General features: G+C 41.0%; 1 protein-coding gene across 1 annotated transcript; it reads right to left on the bottom strand.

Annotated features, from left to right (window-relative positions):
- Positions 1-630: 630 nt before the first annotated feature.
- Positions 631-16,066, bottom strand: LOC135530585 (zinc finger protein 271-like). Its single transcript, XM_064958889.1, has 2 exons — positions 15,535-16,066; positions 631-2,287 (listed from the first exon to the last, which is right to left on the bottom strand). The coding sequence occupies exons 1-2, from the start codon at positions 15,848-15,850 to the stop codon at positions 1,596-1,598; spliced, it is 1,008 nt and encodes a 335-aa protein (XP_064814961.1). The 5' UTR covers positions 15,851-16,066; the 3' UTR covers positions 631-1,595.
- Positions 16,067-17,268: the final 1,202 nt, after the last annotated feature.

The raw sequence follows: 17,268 nt of genomic DNA, 5'->3' as shown, positions 1-17,268 counted from the left end.
ATAGGAAGAAACCTAGAGAGGAACTAGGCTTTGGCCTTTCTAGGGAGTTTTTCCTAGCCACCATGCTTCTACACCTGCATTGCTTGCTGTTTGGGGTTTTTGGCTGGGTTTCTGTACAGCACTTTGAGATATCAGCTGATGTAAGAAGGGCTATATAAATACATTTGATTTGAAAAGTGATAAAATGTACATAGGATGCACTATTTATTTAGACATAGTGGAAAATACACTTTTTTTTTTTTTTTTTACATTTCATTTTTTTCAATTTAAACTTCATTTAACAAGTCAGTTAAAAACAAATTCTTATTTACAATGAAGGTGGGGAACAGTGGGTTAACTGCCTTGTTCAGAACGACAGATTTTTAACTTGTCAGCTCAGGGATTTGATCCAGACACCGTTCGGTTACTGGCCCAACGCTGTAACCACTAGGCTACCTGCAGCCCTATACTGAATGTATAGTTTATCATACTAAGATCGACCAAGATGTGTGTTGCTTTAGCACATATTTGTTCATTGGTTTAGCAAGAGTATGTTGATTGGTCAGTCATTGTTTGTTTTTGTTTTGCAATATGTTCAAATCAAATCAAGCTTTATTTATACAGCACATTTCAGACATGGATGCAAGACAATGACTTCACAGGAATTTTATTGAAATTAACTGAAATATTTAGTACACAACCATCATAAGGATAACAAATTAAAGAATAACAATAAAAACTGAAAGACTAATGAGTATTCTAAGGAAAATACATTAACATAGTAAGAACAGGATGTAATGTCCAACCAGCAATATAAGCTTGTTTTACTACATTGTTTTATAAACATTTATACAAACTGTAAGTTGGTTGCAAACGTTACATGAATTGAAAATGTTATGTAATATTCAATATCAAAACCAAATGTTCACCCCTTTGTTAATAGGTATTAGCAACAATTAACATAAGGCAATGGAATAATAAAACATGTATATTTTGTCAGGCTGAATGTTTGAAATATGAGGTGATTTGAGTCATGCTTCTTCAGTAGTGGAAAAAAGCCTATTAGCAGAAGACAGTCATCTACATTTTTGGAGTGATGCATTTAAATTTAGGGGTCCCCAAAACGAAGAGAAATGCAACACTTATTTGTCATCACTCATATCGATATCACCTGGAAATACATTTTGTGATGGGGGGGGGGGGGGGGGGGGTTGCATGTCCTGTTAAAACTAACAGCTCAAAAACCACAAGGAATCTGGGAATAATGTGTACATCACTGGTTAGAGGACATCGTGTAGAAAACAGCTAACTACATTTTGAAGTGTTGCATTTTGATTCAAGTGGGCCACCAACAGGGTAAATGTAACAAAACACTTTGTATGTTTAACTCTTTCAATTCAGAACCTGGATTTTTCAACTACAATGTTAAAACATTCTACATTGTGACATCATTAAAACATTCCTACTACAATGTTAAAACATTCTACATTGTAACATTATTTCATTGATATCATGAAACAACTCCATGTATTTTCTGATGTTTAATCAGAGATCTTTTATCAGAGTATCTCTTGTCACATAGTTCACAGCTATGAGATTTCTCGCTAAGAGAGTTCTCACGTGTGTGTTCGCTGGTGTCTTCTTAGTGAATCTGATCTGTGGAAACTCTTCCCGCAGACAGAGCAGTGGTAAGGCTTCTCTTCTGTATGCGTTCTCTGGTGTGATATCAGGTTCTTTGACTGAGTAAACATCTTCCCACATTGATCACAGCTATAAGGTTTCTCTCCTGTGTGGATTCTCTGATGTCTTTTGAGGTCTGAAAAAGTGGTGCATCTCTTCCCACAATAAGAGCAGCGGTGATATTTCTCTCCAGTGTGTATTCTCTGGTGTGATATCAGGTTGCACGACTGAGTAAAACTCTTCCCACATTGATCACAGCTATAAGGTTTCTCTCCTGTATGTATTCTCTGGTGCGCTTTTAAATGTCCTGACAAAAGAAACCTCTTCCCACAGTCAAAGCAGCTATAAGGTTTCTCTCCTGTATGGCTTCTCTGGTGTACTTTTAGGTTCTCTGCTCTTGAGAACCTCTTTCCGCAGCCAGAGCAGTGGTAAGGCTTCTCTCCTGTGTGTGTTCTCTGGTGTGATATCAGGTTGCTTGGCTTAGTAAAACTCTTCCCACATTCATCACAGCTAAAATGTTTCTCTCCTGTGTGTGTTCTCTGGTGTAATTGTGATTTTTTCTCTGCCTCGTCAGCATCATGCTGTTGTTGAGGCTCCCCAGAGGATCCACGATAGTCACATCCTTCTCCTGTGTGAACAACAAAGTCAGACAGATGGTTAAAGGCCCACAACAGTAGAAATCCACTGTTGATTTGAGCTAAAAAGGTGATCCCCATGATGTCGTACAACAATTTACATCCTTAATGAATGTTTAAGTGCTTTTACAAACTTATTTGACAATTATCTTAAAAAGACAGTCAAGTGAGCAACAATAGACATGTTTTGTATTATTGTTTCCACAGTAGTATAGTGGATGATTCCAGGCTATAAATACATTATTACAGTTGCTGAAACCCGAAGCAGTGTGTCAGATTACTTTTTTTCTGTTGTTGTACAGCTACAGTGCTGCTCTTTGTTCACAAAACATTAATCCGTGGGAAACATATTATTTAGAAAAGGAATACTTTCACCACATTGCCTTAATGGATACTCTGAACATTATATCACCAGGTTCCCCCATTAGGCAAACCATTAACAGTATTTATCTCACCAGGTTCCCCCATTAGGCAAACCATTAACAGTATTTATCTCACCAAGTTCCCCCAAACCATGAACAGTATTTATCTCACCAGGTTCCCCCATTAGGCAAACCATTATCATTACTACATTGTCCATTGCTGTATATATTCAGTGCTGCTCTTTGTTCACACCCTCTCAAGCCTTAGACCCGCCCATTTCTTAAAGAACATATTATTTAGAAAAGGAATAGTTTCACCAAATTGACAGTATTTATCTCACCAGGTTCCCCCATTGGGCAAACCATTATCATTACTACATTGTCTATTGCTGTATATCTTCAGTGCTGCTCTTTGTTCACACCCTCTCAAGCCTTAGACCCGCCCATTTCTTAAAGAACATATTATTTAGAAAAGGAATAGTTTCACCAAATTGACAGTATTTATCTCACCAGGTTCCCCCATTGGGCAAACCATTATCATTACTACATTGTCTATTGCTGTATATCTTCAGTGCTGCTCTTTGTTCACGCCCATTTATCATCTTTCACTTCCTCTAGAGCCTTAGACCCGCCCATCTCTTAAAGAATTCACATTGGAACATGAGAATGTGGCCATGTGATAAAGCAGTGAGGCTTAAAAAAACAAAGATGTCAACAATAAAATACTTTATTAACTTCAAGTAGATTACAATTACGAGTGTAGCGAAATGCTTGAACATGGGAATGTGGCTTAAAACAAAACAAAGATGTCAACAACAAAAGACTTTATTAACATCAAGTACTAAAGGTCGTAGATTACAATTGGCCCAGAAGAAGGGTTTGCATATATTTGGTAGCATTGAATAGAAAACACTTTGCCGTTTGTCTGAGGTTTGAGACTATAACACAATTGATATGGCAGGCAAAAATCCAAAGAAAAAACAACCAGATTTTTTGTTGTCGTGAGGTCCCAGGCTCTTATAATAGAAAGGTATGGGTCCTATGTAATTCCGGCTCCCAGATTGCAATTCCAATGGCTTCCACTAGATGTCAACGGTCTTAGTTCATTGTTTCAGGCTTGTTTCTTCAAAAACGAGCACGAATTTTTGAGTTTTTGTACAAAGAGTCCCGGTACAATATCAGTCTGTCGTCGCGCGATGAAGAGGACCCATTTTACTTTCTATTGAACATACTGCTTTCCATATGAAACATTATAGTTTATTTACATTTTAGGGTACCTGAGGATTAAATAGAAATGTAGTTGCGAAATATTATATTATTATAATATAAATAACAAAATTTAGCGGTAGCTTTTTTGATTCCTTTGTTTGCATGTTGAACGAGTGGCGCCAACTAAACTGACTTCTTGGGATATAAAGAAGGATTTTATCTAACAAAACGACCATTCATGTTGTAGCTGGGACCCTTGGGATTGCAAACAGAGGAGGATTTTCAGAAGTAAGTGATTTATTTAAATCGCTATTTGTGAATTTTTACGAGGAGCGCCGTCCTCAGACAATCGCATGGTATGCTTTCGCTGTAAAGCCTATTGAAATTGGACAACGCAGTTGGATTAACAAGAATTGAGTCTTTTAAATTATATAAGATACTTGTATGTTCATGAATGTTTAATATTACAATTATTTATTTGAATTGCGCGCCCTCCAATTTCACTGGATGTTGTCGACATGTGTCCCACTAGCGGGACGGCTAGCCTTAAGAAGTTGTTTTGTAAAATTTTATTTCACCTTTATTTAACTTCTTGAAACTCCCCATCCCGGATCCGGGATCGTGACTAAAGCCTCAGGCTCATTAGCATAACGCAACGTTAACGATTTCTGAAAATCGCAAATAAAATGAAAATAATGCGCCTACTCTCAAGCTTAGCCTTTTCTTAACAACACTGTCATCTCAGATTTTCAAAATATGCTTTTGAACCATAGCAATTCACTAATTTGTGTAAGAGTATGCTAAGCTAGCTTAGCATTTTGAGTAGCATTTAGCACGCAACATTTTCACAAAAACCAGATAACCAAATAAATAAAATCATTTAACTTTGAAGAGCTTCGGATGTTTTCAATGAGGAGACTCTCAGTTACATAGCAAATGTGCAGTTTTTCAAAAAATATTATTTGTGTAGGACAAATCGCTCCGTTTTGTTCACGTTTGGCTATGAAAAAAACCTGTATACAGTTATAGCCTGAAGCTCATTAGCATAATGTAACGTTAACGATTTCTGAAAATCGCAAATAAAATGAAAATAATGCGCCTACTGTCAAGCTTAGCCTTTTCTTAACAACACTGTCATCTCAGATTTTCAAAATATGCTTTTGAACCATAGAAATTGACTAATTTGTGTAAGAGTATGCAAAGCTAGCAATGCATTTTGAATAACATGTAGCACGCAACATTTTCACAAAAACCAGATAACCAAATAAATAAAATCATTTACCTTTGAAGAGCTTCTGATGTTTTCAATGAGGAGACTCTCAGTTACATACCAAATGCGCAGTGTTTCCTGAAAGCGTCTGTGTGTAGGAGAAATCGTTCCGTTTTCCACATTGCGTCTGGCTACCGAAACGAACCGAAAATTCAGTCACCTACAACGTAAAACTTTTTCCGGATTAACTACATAATATCGACCGAAACATGGCAAACGTTGTTTGGAATCAGTCCTCAAGGTGTTTTTTCACATATCTCTTCATTGACATGCAGTTCGTGGAAGCTTGCTTTACTCTCTGTATCCCTTGGAAAAATAGTGGCAGGTGACTTTTGCGCACCAATTTCGGCGCAGGACACCGGGCGGACACGTGGTAAATGTGGTCTCTTATGGTCAATCTTCCAATGATCTGCCTACAAATACGTCACAATGCTGCAGACACCTTGGGAAACGACAGAAAGGGCATTCTCATTCCTCTCGCATTCACAGCCATATAAGGAGACAAGGGAAAACAGAGCCTCAAAATCCTGTCCATTTCCTGGATGCCGTCTCATCTTGGTTTTGCCTGAAGCTCACGTTCTAGGGCACGCATAGAAAATATCTTTGTATTTCTGGACACGTCAGAGTGTTTTCTTTCGAATCGTAGCAATTATATGCATAGTCGAGCATCTTTTTGTGACAAAATATCTTGTTTAAAACGGGAACGTTTTTCATCCAAAAATGAAATTGCGCCCCTAGAGTTTCAACAGGTTAACCAGGTAGGCTAGTTGAGAACAAGTTCTTATTTGCAACTGCGACCTGGCCAAGATAAAGCATAGCAGTGTGAACAGACAACACAAAGTTACACATGGAGTAAACAATAAACAAGTCAATAACACAGAAAAAAAGTCTATAAGTCTATATACATTGTGTGCAAAAGGCATGAGGTGTTAGGCAAATAATTACAATTTTGCAGATTAACACTGGAGTGATAAATGATCAGATGGTCATGTACAGGTAGAGATATTGGTGTGCAAAAGAGCAGAAAAGTAAATAAATAAAAACAGTATGGGGAAGAGGTAAGTAAAATTGGGTGGGCTATTTACCGATAAGACTATGTACAGCTGCAGCGATCGGTTAGCTGCTCAGATAGCAGATGTTTGAAGTTGGTGAGGGAGATAAGTCTCCAACTTCAGCGATTTTTGCAATTCGTTCCAGTCACAGGCAGCAGAGAACTGGAACGAAAGGCGGCCAAATGAGGTGTTGGCTTTAGGGACGATCAGTGAGATACACCTGCTGGAGAGCGTGCTACGGGTGGGTGTTGCCATCGTGACCAGTGAACTGAGATAAGGCGGAGCTTTACCTAGCATGGACTTGTTGATGACCTGGAACCAGTGGGTCTGGCGACGAATATGTAGCGAGGGCCAGCCGACTAGAGCATACAAGTCGCAGTGGTGGGTGGTATAAGGTGCTTTAGTGACAAATTGGATGGCACTGTGCATCCAGTTTGCTGAGTAGAGTGTTGGAAGCTATTTTGTAGATGACGTCGCCGAAGTCGAGGATCGGTAGGATAGTCCGTTTTACTGGGGTAAGTTTGGCGGCGTGAGTGAAGGAGGCTTTGTTGCGGAATAGAAAGCCAACTCTAGATTTGATTTTCGATTGGAGATGTTTGATATGAGTCTGGAAGGAGAGTTTACAGTCTAGCCAGACACCTAGGTACTTATAGATGTCCACATATTCAAGGTCGGAACCATCCAGGGTGGTGATACTAGTCAGGCGTGCGGGTGCAGGCAGCGAATGGTTGAAAAGCATGCATTTGGTTTTACTAGCGTTTAAGAGCAGTTGGAGGCCACGGAAGGAGTGTTGTATGGCATTGAAGCTCATTTGGAGGTTAGATAGCACAGTGTCCAAGGACGGGCCGGAAGTATACAGAATGGTGTCGTCTGCGTAGAGGTGGATCAGGGAATCGCCTGCAGCAAGAGCAACATCATTGATATATACAGAGAAAAGAGTCGGCCCGAGAATTGAACCCTGTGGCACCCCCATAGAGACTGCCAGAGGACCGGACAGCATGCCCCCCGATTTGCAGGGCAGGATGGATATAGGTCTGTAACAGTTTGGGTCCAGGGTGTCTCCCCCTTTGAAGAGGGGGATGACTGCGGCAGCTTTCCAATCCTTGGGGATCTCAGACGATATGAAAGAGAGGTTGAACATGCTGGTAATAGGGGTTGCGACAATGGCGGCGGATAGTTTCAGAAATAGAGGGTCCAGATTGTCAAGCCCAGCTGATTTGTACGGGTCCAGGTTTTGCAGCTCTTTCAGAACATCTGCTATCTGGATTTGGGTAAAGGAGAACCTGGAGAGGCTTGGGCGAGTCGCTGCGTGGGGGGCGGAGCTGTTGGCCGAGGTTGGAGTAGCCAGGCGGAAGGCATGGCCAGCCGTTGAGAAATGCTTGTTGAAGTTTTCGATAATCATGGATTTATCGGTGGTGACCGTGTTACCTAGCCTCAGTGCAGTGGGCAGCTGGGAGGAGGTGCTCTTGTTCTCCATGGACTTCACAGTGTCCCAGAACTTTTTGGAGTTGGAGCTACAGGATGCAAATTTCTGCCTGAAGAAGCTGGCCTTAGCTTTCCTGACTGACTGTGTGTATTGGTTCCTGACTTCCCTGAACAGTTGCATATTGCGGGGACTATTCGATGCTATTGCAGTCTGCCACAGGATTGAGATTGAGGGCATCTAGCTTAGATTGTAGGACTGCTGGGGTGTTAAGCATATCCCAGTTTAGGTCACCTAACAGAACAAACTCTGAAGCTAGATGGGGGCGATCAATTCACAAATGGTGTCCAGGGCACAGCTGGAAGCTGAGGGGGGTCGGTAGCAGGCGGCAACAGTGAGAGACTTATTTCTGGAGAGAGTAATTTCTAAGATTAGTAGTTCGAACCTTTTGGGTATGGACCTGGAAAGTAAGCCTGCAAAGTAATGTCAATCTCTGCAGTAGACTGCAACTCCTCCCCCCTTGGCAGTTCTATCTTGACGGAAAATGTTATAGTTGGGTATGGAAATCTCAGAATTTTTGGTGGCCTTCCTGAGCCAGGATTGAGACACGGCAAGGACATCAGGGTTAGCAGAGTGTGCTAAAGCAGTGAGTAAAACAAACTTAAGGAGGAGGCTTCTGATGTTGACATGCATGAAACCAAGGCTTTTTCGATCACAGAAGTCAACAAATGAGGGTGCCTGGGGACATGCAGGGCCTGGGTTTACCTCCACATCACCCGCGGAACAGAGGAGGTGTAGTATGAGGGTGCGGCTAAAGGCTATCAAAACTGGTCGCCTACAGCGTTGGGGACAGAGAATAAAAGGAGCAGATTTCTGGGCATGGTAGAATATATTCAGGGCATAATGCGCAGACAGGGGTATGGTGGGGTGCGGGTACAGCGGAGGTAAGCCCAGGCACTGGGTGATGATGAGAGAGGTTGTATCTCTGGACATGCTGGTTGTAATGAGTGAGGTCACCGCATGTGTGGGAGGTGGGACAAAGGGGGTATCAGGGGTATGAAGAGTGGAACTAGGGGCTCCATTGTAAACTAAAACAATGATAACTAACCTGAACAACAGTATACAAGGCATATTGACATTTGAGAGAGACATACAGCGAGGCATACAGTAATCACAGGTGTTGAATTGGGAGAGCTAGCTAAAACAGTAGGTGAGACAACAACAGCTAATCAGCTAGCACAACAACAGCAGATAAAACGGCGTTGACTAGGCAGGGAGGGTCGGATTAACTACACACAGAGCCTGAGTGTGGCTGGGGCCGACAGATAAAACATAAACAAGCAGAATGGAGTACCGTGATTAATGGACAGTCCAGCATGCATCAGCTATGTAGCCAAGTGATCAGTGACCAGCGGTGGATGGGGCAGGGAAGCTGGACTGGCGAGTATTATCCAGGTAAAAACTGGCTAGTTGTGCAGAAGGTAAAGCCGCTAGCAGTGGCTAACCATGGCTAAATAGCTTGTAGCTAGTTATCTGGTTAGCTTCTGGAGGTTCTTGAATGTGTTCTAAAAATGTAAAATAACAGCAGATTCCATATCACATTGGGTGAGGCAGGTTACCGGGAGCTATAATCAAATTAAAGTAAATATGGGTCCAGTGAGTGGTTGGGCTGGCTGGGGATGCGGCGATTCAGACAGTTAGCAGAGAATGTTATTAGGAAATGCATTGGAAAGCGGCCATCTTATGGGATCCTAACCAACTGTTCCCTTTGGCGTGTTTTCTTCTTCTTCCCTGATCATAACTGATCATAACTGAACATAACATAATTCATGTAGATAAATATGTTCACGTCACCAAATAATTTATTAAAAGTCTCATGCTACCACTAGAGTGAAAGCACCGCCAGCATTCAAAAGTGACCAAAACATCAGCCAGGAAGCATAGGAACTGAGAAGTGGTCTGTGGTCCCCACCTGCAGAACCACTCCTTTATTGGGTGTGTCTTGCTAATTGCAAATAATTTCCACCTGTTGTATATTCCATTTGCACAACAGTATGTGAAATGTATTGTCAATCAGTGTTGCTTCCTAAGTGGACAGTTTGATTTCACAGAAGTGTGATTGACTTGGAGTTACATTGTGTTGTTTAAGTGTTCCCTTTATTTTTTGAGCAGTGTATATTCGCGTCACCAAATTATGTATTAAAAGCGTGATCCTGGACAACACCCTGTCGTTCTCAACTAACATCAAGGCGGTGGCCCGTTCCTGTAGGTTCATGCTCTACAACATCCGCAGAGTGCGACCCTGCCTCACACAGGAAGCGGCGCAGGTCCTAATCCAGGCACTTGTCATCTCCCGTCTGGATTACTGCAACTCGCTGTTGGCTGGGCTCCCTGCCTGTGCCATTAAACCCCTACAACTCATCCAGAACGCCGCAGCCCGTCTGGTGTTCAACCTTCCCAAGTTCTCTCACGTCACCCCCCAGTTGAAGCTCGCATCCGCTACAAGACCATGGTGCTTGCCTACGGAGCTGTGAGGGGAACGGCACCGCAGTACCTCCAGGCTCTGATCAGGCCCTACACCCAAACAAGGGCACTGCGTTCATCCTCCTCTGGCCTGCTCTCCTCCCTACCACTGAGGAAGTACAGTTCCCGCTCAGCCCAGTCAAAACTGTTCGCTGCTCTGGCCCCCCAATGGTGGAACAAACTCCCTCACGACGCCAGGACAGCGGAGTCAATCACCACCTTCCGGAGACACCTGAAACCCCACCTCTTCAAGTAATACCTAGGATAGGATAAGTAATCCTTCTCACCCCCCCCCTTAATGATTTAGATGCACTATTGTAAAGTGGCTGTTCCACTGATGTCAGAAGGTGAATTCACCAATTTGTAAGTCGCTCTGGATAAGAGCGTCTGCCAAATGACTTAAATGTAATGTAAATGTAAAAGACTGTGTTTCAATGAAGGCAGTAGCCACAACAGCACTCTGTTGGGTTGCACCAGTGTTGGAAAAAAGTACCCAAATTGTCATACTTGAGTAAAAGTAAAGATAATTTAATAGAAAATGACTAATCACCCAGTAAAATTCTAGTAAAGGTCTAAAAGTATTTGGTTTAAAATATACTTAAGTATCAAAAGTGAGAATATAAATATGTTCAAATCAGAGCTCTGTTGTATATACATTTACATTTACATTTAAGTCATTTAGCAGACGCTCTTATCCAGAGCGACTTACAAATTGGTGAATTCACCTTCTGACATCCAGTGGAACAGCCACTTTACAATAGTGCATCTAAATCAATTAAGGGGGGGGGGGTGAGAAGGATTACTTTATCCTATCCTAGGTATTCCTTAAAGAGGTGGGGTTTCAGGTGTCTCCGGAAGGTGGTGATTGACTCCGCTGTCCTGGCGTCGTGAGGGAGTTTGTTCCACCATTGGGGGGCCAGAGCAGCGAACAGTTTTGACTGGGCTGAGCGGGAACTGTACTTCCTCAGTTATCAGAGCTCTTACAGCATGAACTGACATGTTGTCCACGCAATCAAAGGATCAGAGAATTAATCTAGTACTGAAAACATAACCTACAGATAGTTCAACAGTTTAAAACAAATTAATTTCTTAAATTAAGGAAAAGCAAGTGTCATTTTTTTTAGTTTGACTTACTTAGCTAGCAAATGCAGCTAGCTAGTTTAGCCTACTGAAACACCCTGCTCAAACAGAGGGATGCTATGTTAGCTAGCTGGCTATAACAGAGGGATGCTATGTTAGCTAGCTGACTATAACAGAGGGATGCTATGTTAGCTAGCTGGCTATAACAGAGGGATGCTATGTTAGCTAGCTGGCTATAACAGAGGGATGCTATGTTAGCTAGCTGGCTATAACAGAGGGATGCTATGTTAGCTAGCTGGCTATAACAGAGGGATGCTATGTTAGCTAGCTGACTATAACAGAGGGATGCTATGTTAGCTAGCTGGCTATAACAGAGGGATGCTATGTTAGCTAGCTGGCTATAACAGAGGGATGCTATGTTAGCTAGCTGGCTATAACAGAGGGATGCTATGTTAGCTAGCTGGCTATAACAGAGGGATGCTATGTTAGCTAGCTGACTATAACAGAGGGATGCTATGTTAGCTAGCTGGCTATAACAGAGGGATGCTATGTTAGCTAGCTGGCTCTGACAGAGGGATGCTATGTTAGCTAGCTGGCTATAACAGAGGGATGCTATGTTAGCTAGCTGGCTATAACAGAGGGATGCTATGTTAGCTAGCTGGCTCTGACAGAGGGATGCTATGTTAGCTAGCTGGCTATAACAGAGGGATGCTATGTTAGCTAGCTGACTATAACAGAGGGATGCTATGTTAGCTAGCTGGCTATAACAGAAGGATGCTATGTTAGCTAGCTGGCTATAACAGAGGGAAGCTATGTTAGCTCGCTGGCTATAACAGAGGGATGCTATGTTAGCTAGCTGACTATAACAGAGGGATGCTATGTTAGCTAGCTGGCTATGACAGAGGGATACTATGTTAGCTTGCTGGCTATGATTCTCCAACACAACATTGAACTCTTCCAAATCAAAGGTAAGCTTCTAATTTTACAAAGGAAAACCAATGTGGCATGCCGGTGTAACTGCTAAACTGCTTACTGACTGTACACTGTAAAGTTACTGCATGATTGTAGCAGGTTTACTAATGCGTTAGTCCTATTAGCTGTGTTGACTATGACGTTACTTTAGCTAATATGGTGACAATGATGTAGGCTGTGTGTAGCAGTTTTGATATGGTTTGGCTTGGAAAGTTTTTTTTTATCCTGGTCACGTACAGATGATGTGTTATGCATTGAAGTCCACAAACGAAAATGTGAGAGGAGAGGAGAGCGCGTAGATGCGAGAAGGTATAACTCAAATGTTTCTCTCAACCTGTGCACCCTACGTTGTTGTAAACATTAATTTGAGATGGGTAGCAACCTCATGATGGGTACAGTGAAAATTTGAGTATCATTTACTGGTTGACTGAAATATGACATTCATCCAATATGCTCTTGGTTTCACGCGCCAGTGAGATCCACACAGACAGGAAGTAATCTGGTCTATTTTCTGATGTCTCCAATGAATCAGAGGACGACTTATATATTTTTGCAGTGTTTATCTAAAAGGGAACTACCTAAATCTGCCACATCGAGGAACTATTGTCATTCTCAATGGATGTAAAAACAGACTTTGTTTACTTGCTGTTTGAGGTGAAGAAAAAATATACTTCTTGATTAACAGGAGCACGACAAGCAATTAAAATAAATTGACAAAACTAATAAATGGAATGAAATAAACCAACATGTTTCTCACCAGTGTAGCATAGGTTATAAGCTCTGCAAACATAGGTTATAAGCTCTGTAAACATAGGTTATAAGCTCTGTAAACATAGGTTATAAGCTCTGTAAACATAGGTTATAAGCTCTGTAAACATAGGTTATAAGCTCTGTAAACAACGGTTATAAGCTCTGCAAACAGGTTATAAGCTCTGCAAACAGGTTATAAGATCTGTAAACAGGTTATAAGCTCTGTAAACATAGGTTAAAAGCTCTGTAAACAGGTTATAAGCTCTGCAAACATAGGTTATAAGCTCTGTAAACAGGTTATAAGCTCTGTAAACATAGGTTATAAGCTCTGTAAACATAGGTTATAAGCTCTGTAAACATAGGTTATAAGCTCTGTAAACATAGGTTATAAGCTCTGTAAACATAGGTTATAAGCTCTGTAAACATAGGTTATAAGCTCTGTAAACAACGGTTATAAGCTCTGTAAACAACGGTTATAAGCTCTGTAAACAGGTTATAAGCTCTGCAAACAACGGTTATAAGCTCTGTAAACAAGGTGTCCACTCTTGCCATGGTAAGACTGTAATAATATTACATGGGGTGCATTAACAGGAGTTACCGTCACCAAACACACATTGTAGATGACAAATTATGGTAATTAATGGTACATCTCTCCTGCTGGAGTACTACTACTACTAGTAGTAGTAATACTAGTAGTAGTAGTACTAGTAGTATAAGTATTAGTAGTAGTATTAGTAGTATTAGTACTAGTTGTAGTAGCATCAGTAGTAGTAGTATTAGTACTAGTTGTAGTAGTATCAGTAGTAGTAGTATTAGTAGTAGTAGTATCAGTAGTATTAGTACTAGTTGTAGTAGTAGTATCAGTAGTAGTAGTATCAGTAGTATTAGTCGTATTAGTACTAGTTGTAGTAGTAGTATCAGTAGTATGAGTAGTATCAGTAGTAGTAGTATTAGTAGTAGTAGTATCAGTAGTATTAGTCGTATTAGTACTAGTTGTAGTAGTAGTATCAGTAGTAGTATTGGTAATAGCCCTAGTCGTAGTCTATACAATGTTATCATCTCCATGGCTTCTTCTCTTGTGAGCTCTCATTGGCTATTTCTGATCACCATTCTCAAAACTGGTCGTTCCACATCTCACCACTACAAAAGCATTGTAGATTAGGGCCAAAAAAAATCAAACACGTTTTGAAATTATTGGGACATCTGGGACGGTTCAAAGACATGATTGTCTCTCTGACCAGCCGGCATTAAATGAGTGTTGGTGACGGCTGCACACCCCGAGCAGGTAACGACATGGGGACTTTGTCCTGATCACAAAAACTTGTCTGACACAGCTAAATCAGGGACAGAATCGTGTCGTCTACACCTGGCATGTAGTATACACACCACTTCTTGTATTGTGCCACCCCCACAGCCTCCACAATGGATTAGTCCACGGAGACAGGAGCGAATCAGACAAGTGGATTAGTCCACTGAGACAGGAGCGAATCAGACAAATGGATTAGTCCACTGAGACAGGAGCGAATCAGACAAATGGATTAGTCCACTGAGACAGGAGCGAATCAGACAAATGGATTAGTCAACTGAGACAGGAGCGAATCAGACAAATGGATTAGTCCACAGAGACAGGAGCGAATCAGACAAGTGTCTATTGTGCCATAAAAAATATCTATATTTGCGACTGCTCAACAAAAAGATATTGGTCAACCAACAGCCGATCGATCAAACAATCGACGAAATGAGGTCAGACATTATATCATTATGACATCATAATAGCCATTGATTCTTGAAGAATAGAACTTATAAAAGCCTCCAATGATTCAATTGTATTTCCCCCATCAGAAACCAAAACATAAGCTTGTTAAACGAGATTGTTCATGAACAAACACTGTATAGCCTCAAAATCTGGTTAAAACTATCATTTTGACCTTCTGGATGTCCAGTCCTTGTATACATAGTGACTGCCAAGCCTTATAATCGTTAAGCCAAGATGTCTGAACTTCTTGACGAGGTCGCTTGGTGTTGGGTTATGGTTGCTACAATAGATTTCACTATGAATTTAAGAGTGGTAACATTTCCCCAGCCCCCAACCCTCAGCTGTTAACCAAACCATGTCTCTGGGCAGCCATTTTGTTGCTGTTTAAATCCGAGGGTTGCCCCTTTAAAAAATCACATCAATCAATCAACCAATATGCAGTCAAAACAATAACACAGCTGTAATTCCACCACTGTTTTGGTAATAAGATGATGATGGGGCTGGAGAAATGTAACTACTCTCAAATTCATAGACAGACCTATGGATGCAAGGACTGACCATCCATGATATCAACATTATAGTTTTAACCATGTTGAGGTGATAGTGTTGGTTTACATTGTTTCTAAACATTGGAGTAAAAAAAAGCTTATTTGGGGTTCTGATGTGGTAAACAGTTGAACTAAGCTCATGAGTCATGTGTTATATTCTTCAAGAATCAATGGCTATAAATAAATAATTTAAAAGTCCAAACATGGATGTAGAAACTACAGATTTACCCTTTAACACCACACATCAGTTCAACAACCGCAGAGTTTGTGCCTCTGTTGTTAAGACAGTACTTACTAGTGTTAATCAGGGAACGGTTTCTCAAAACCATCTTACTGCTCAGTTCATCATTAGATGCCTTAAGGTGCTTTGGGGAAACCGGGCCCAGATATCCAGTTTCTTCCTCTTCCTCCCTTTTCACTCCAAAAACTGCATCCTCTTCCTCTTTCACTCTGAACGCGTCTCCCTCTTCTTCCTTCACGGTGATAGCCTCATCCTCATGTTTTTGTATTGTAACAGCCTCCTCTTCCTCCTCCTCTTTGACGAGACCTTCTTTCTCCGTCCAGCAGACCTCCTCTTCTTTATCAGGAGGAGAGTAGCTTAGTGAACTCATGGTCGGGGATGTTAGCTAGCTAGGCTAATGCTAACTTAACCAGACCGCTAGCTGACTAATAACTACAACACCGTAAATAATAAATGATTGGATAACTCACTAGACGACAGGAGTGGGATAAACCACATTGGCTAATATACACTAAAAATCTTTATTGGTTCGTTTATTTTGTCAAGAAAGCTACCGAGGTGTCTCACTAAATGTTGCTGCTGTTGAAAGAAGCGTTCCGTCCACTACATTATACGTCACACCAGCAGCATCGCCTTAAATTCCCAGACCGCCATCTGCTGACTGGAGTGGGTAACGCAGATGAGTAAAACGTAGAGTTTATATTTAATTTTCAGTAAAACTGAATGCTTTTATTTACTTTTATTTACAACTGAATGCTTAATTTCAGCCTCTTCTGAAAACATGAGCTGCTGTCTGATGAAGAGAAACAGACGTATCTAGCTCCCAAAGGCTGAAATTAGATAATAATATGTTTTAGAGTGCACTTACAATATTCAGCTGCAATAAGAATTATCTTGATAGTATGAAGAGGTAACTCCATGGACCATTTATCCAATGTATTGTAAAGCTAGCCAATGTTACAGTTTGAATAGCCGAGCGAGCTACTGTAAATGTCCATTGGTGTTTCATTAGCTACCTATCCATGTCAGTGAATAGCATTTTTTAATCATGTCATGATTATATGTCTCATTTCAAGTATCTAGCTGCTGGCTTAACAAAACGTTCCAATCATATACAGTACCAGTCAAAAGTTTGGACACACAAGGGTTTTTCTTTATTTTTACTCTTTTCTACATTGTAGAATAATAGTGAAACAATACAAAATATATTTTATATTTCAGATTCTTGAAGTAGCCAAACTTGACTGAAAAATACCCCTACAGCATGATGCTGCCACCACCATGTTTAGGATAAACTTCCAGAAGGACAACCATCTCTGCAGCATTCCACCAATCAGGCCTGTATGGTAGAGTGGCCAGACAGAAGCCACTCCTCAGTAAATGGCACATGACAGCTCTCTTGGAGTTTCCCAAAAGGCATTTAAAGGACTGTCATGGAAATTCAACAAAGGGACACTCAAAGTCAATAGTTAATCAATAATTCTTTATTGTCAGCTTGCTGGAGAGGTTCCAATCAACTCAATGCACCATAGTACATGTCTGTCAGGAGCTGTACAGGGGCAGTCCCGTTAGTTCTCGCATATACTGCAAACAAGTTATATTTGTATGATTTAGCTTATTAATTATTCATAATGAATTAACGTTTGCTTCATTCACGTGACCGACCAATAGTGGTTCATAACATGTGACAGACCAATAGCTCACAAGGCTTCTTCTCTCTAATCTGAGACCTTGAAACTGAGATATCTTTCGTTCTCAAAACAAGGGTCTGGACGTACTGCCAAATTG

This window comes from Oncorhynchus masou, chromosome 5 (assembly GCF_036934945.1).
Source record: "Oncorhynchus masou masou isolate Uvic2021 chromosome 5, UVic_Omas_1.1, whole genome shotgun sequence".
Lineage (NCBI taxonomy): Eukaryota > Metazoa > Chordata > Actinopteri > Salmoniformes > Salmonidae > Oncorhynchus > Oncorhynchus masou.
The sequence above is the reverse complement of the archived record's forward strand: the minus strand, read 5'-3'. Positions and strand labels throughout refer to the sequence as shown.

What these genes read in the sequence shown, in the direction of transcription:
- LOC135530585 (XM_064958889.1), bottom strand. Translation starts at nt 15,850, where the DNA reads ATGAGTTCACTAAGCTACTCTCCTCCTGATAAAGAAGAGGAGGTCTGC. An exon ending in CCGTTCCCTGATTAACACTA is followed by an intron (nt 2,288 to 15,534) that starts GTAAGTACTGTC and finishes TTGTTCACACAG; the next exon opens with GAGAAGGATGTGACTATCGT.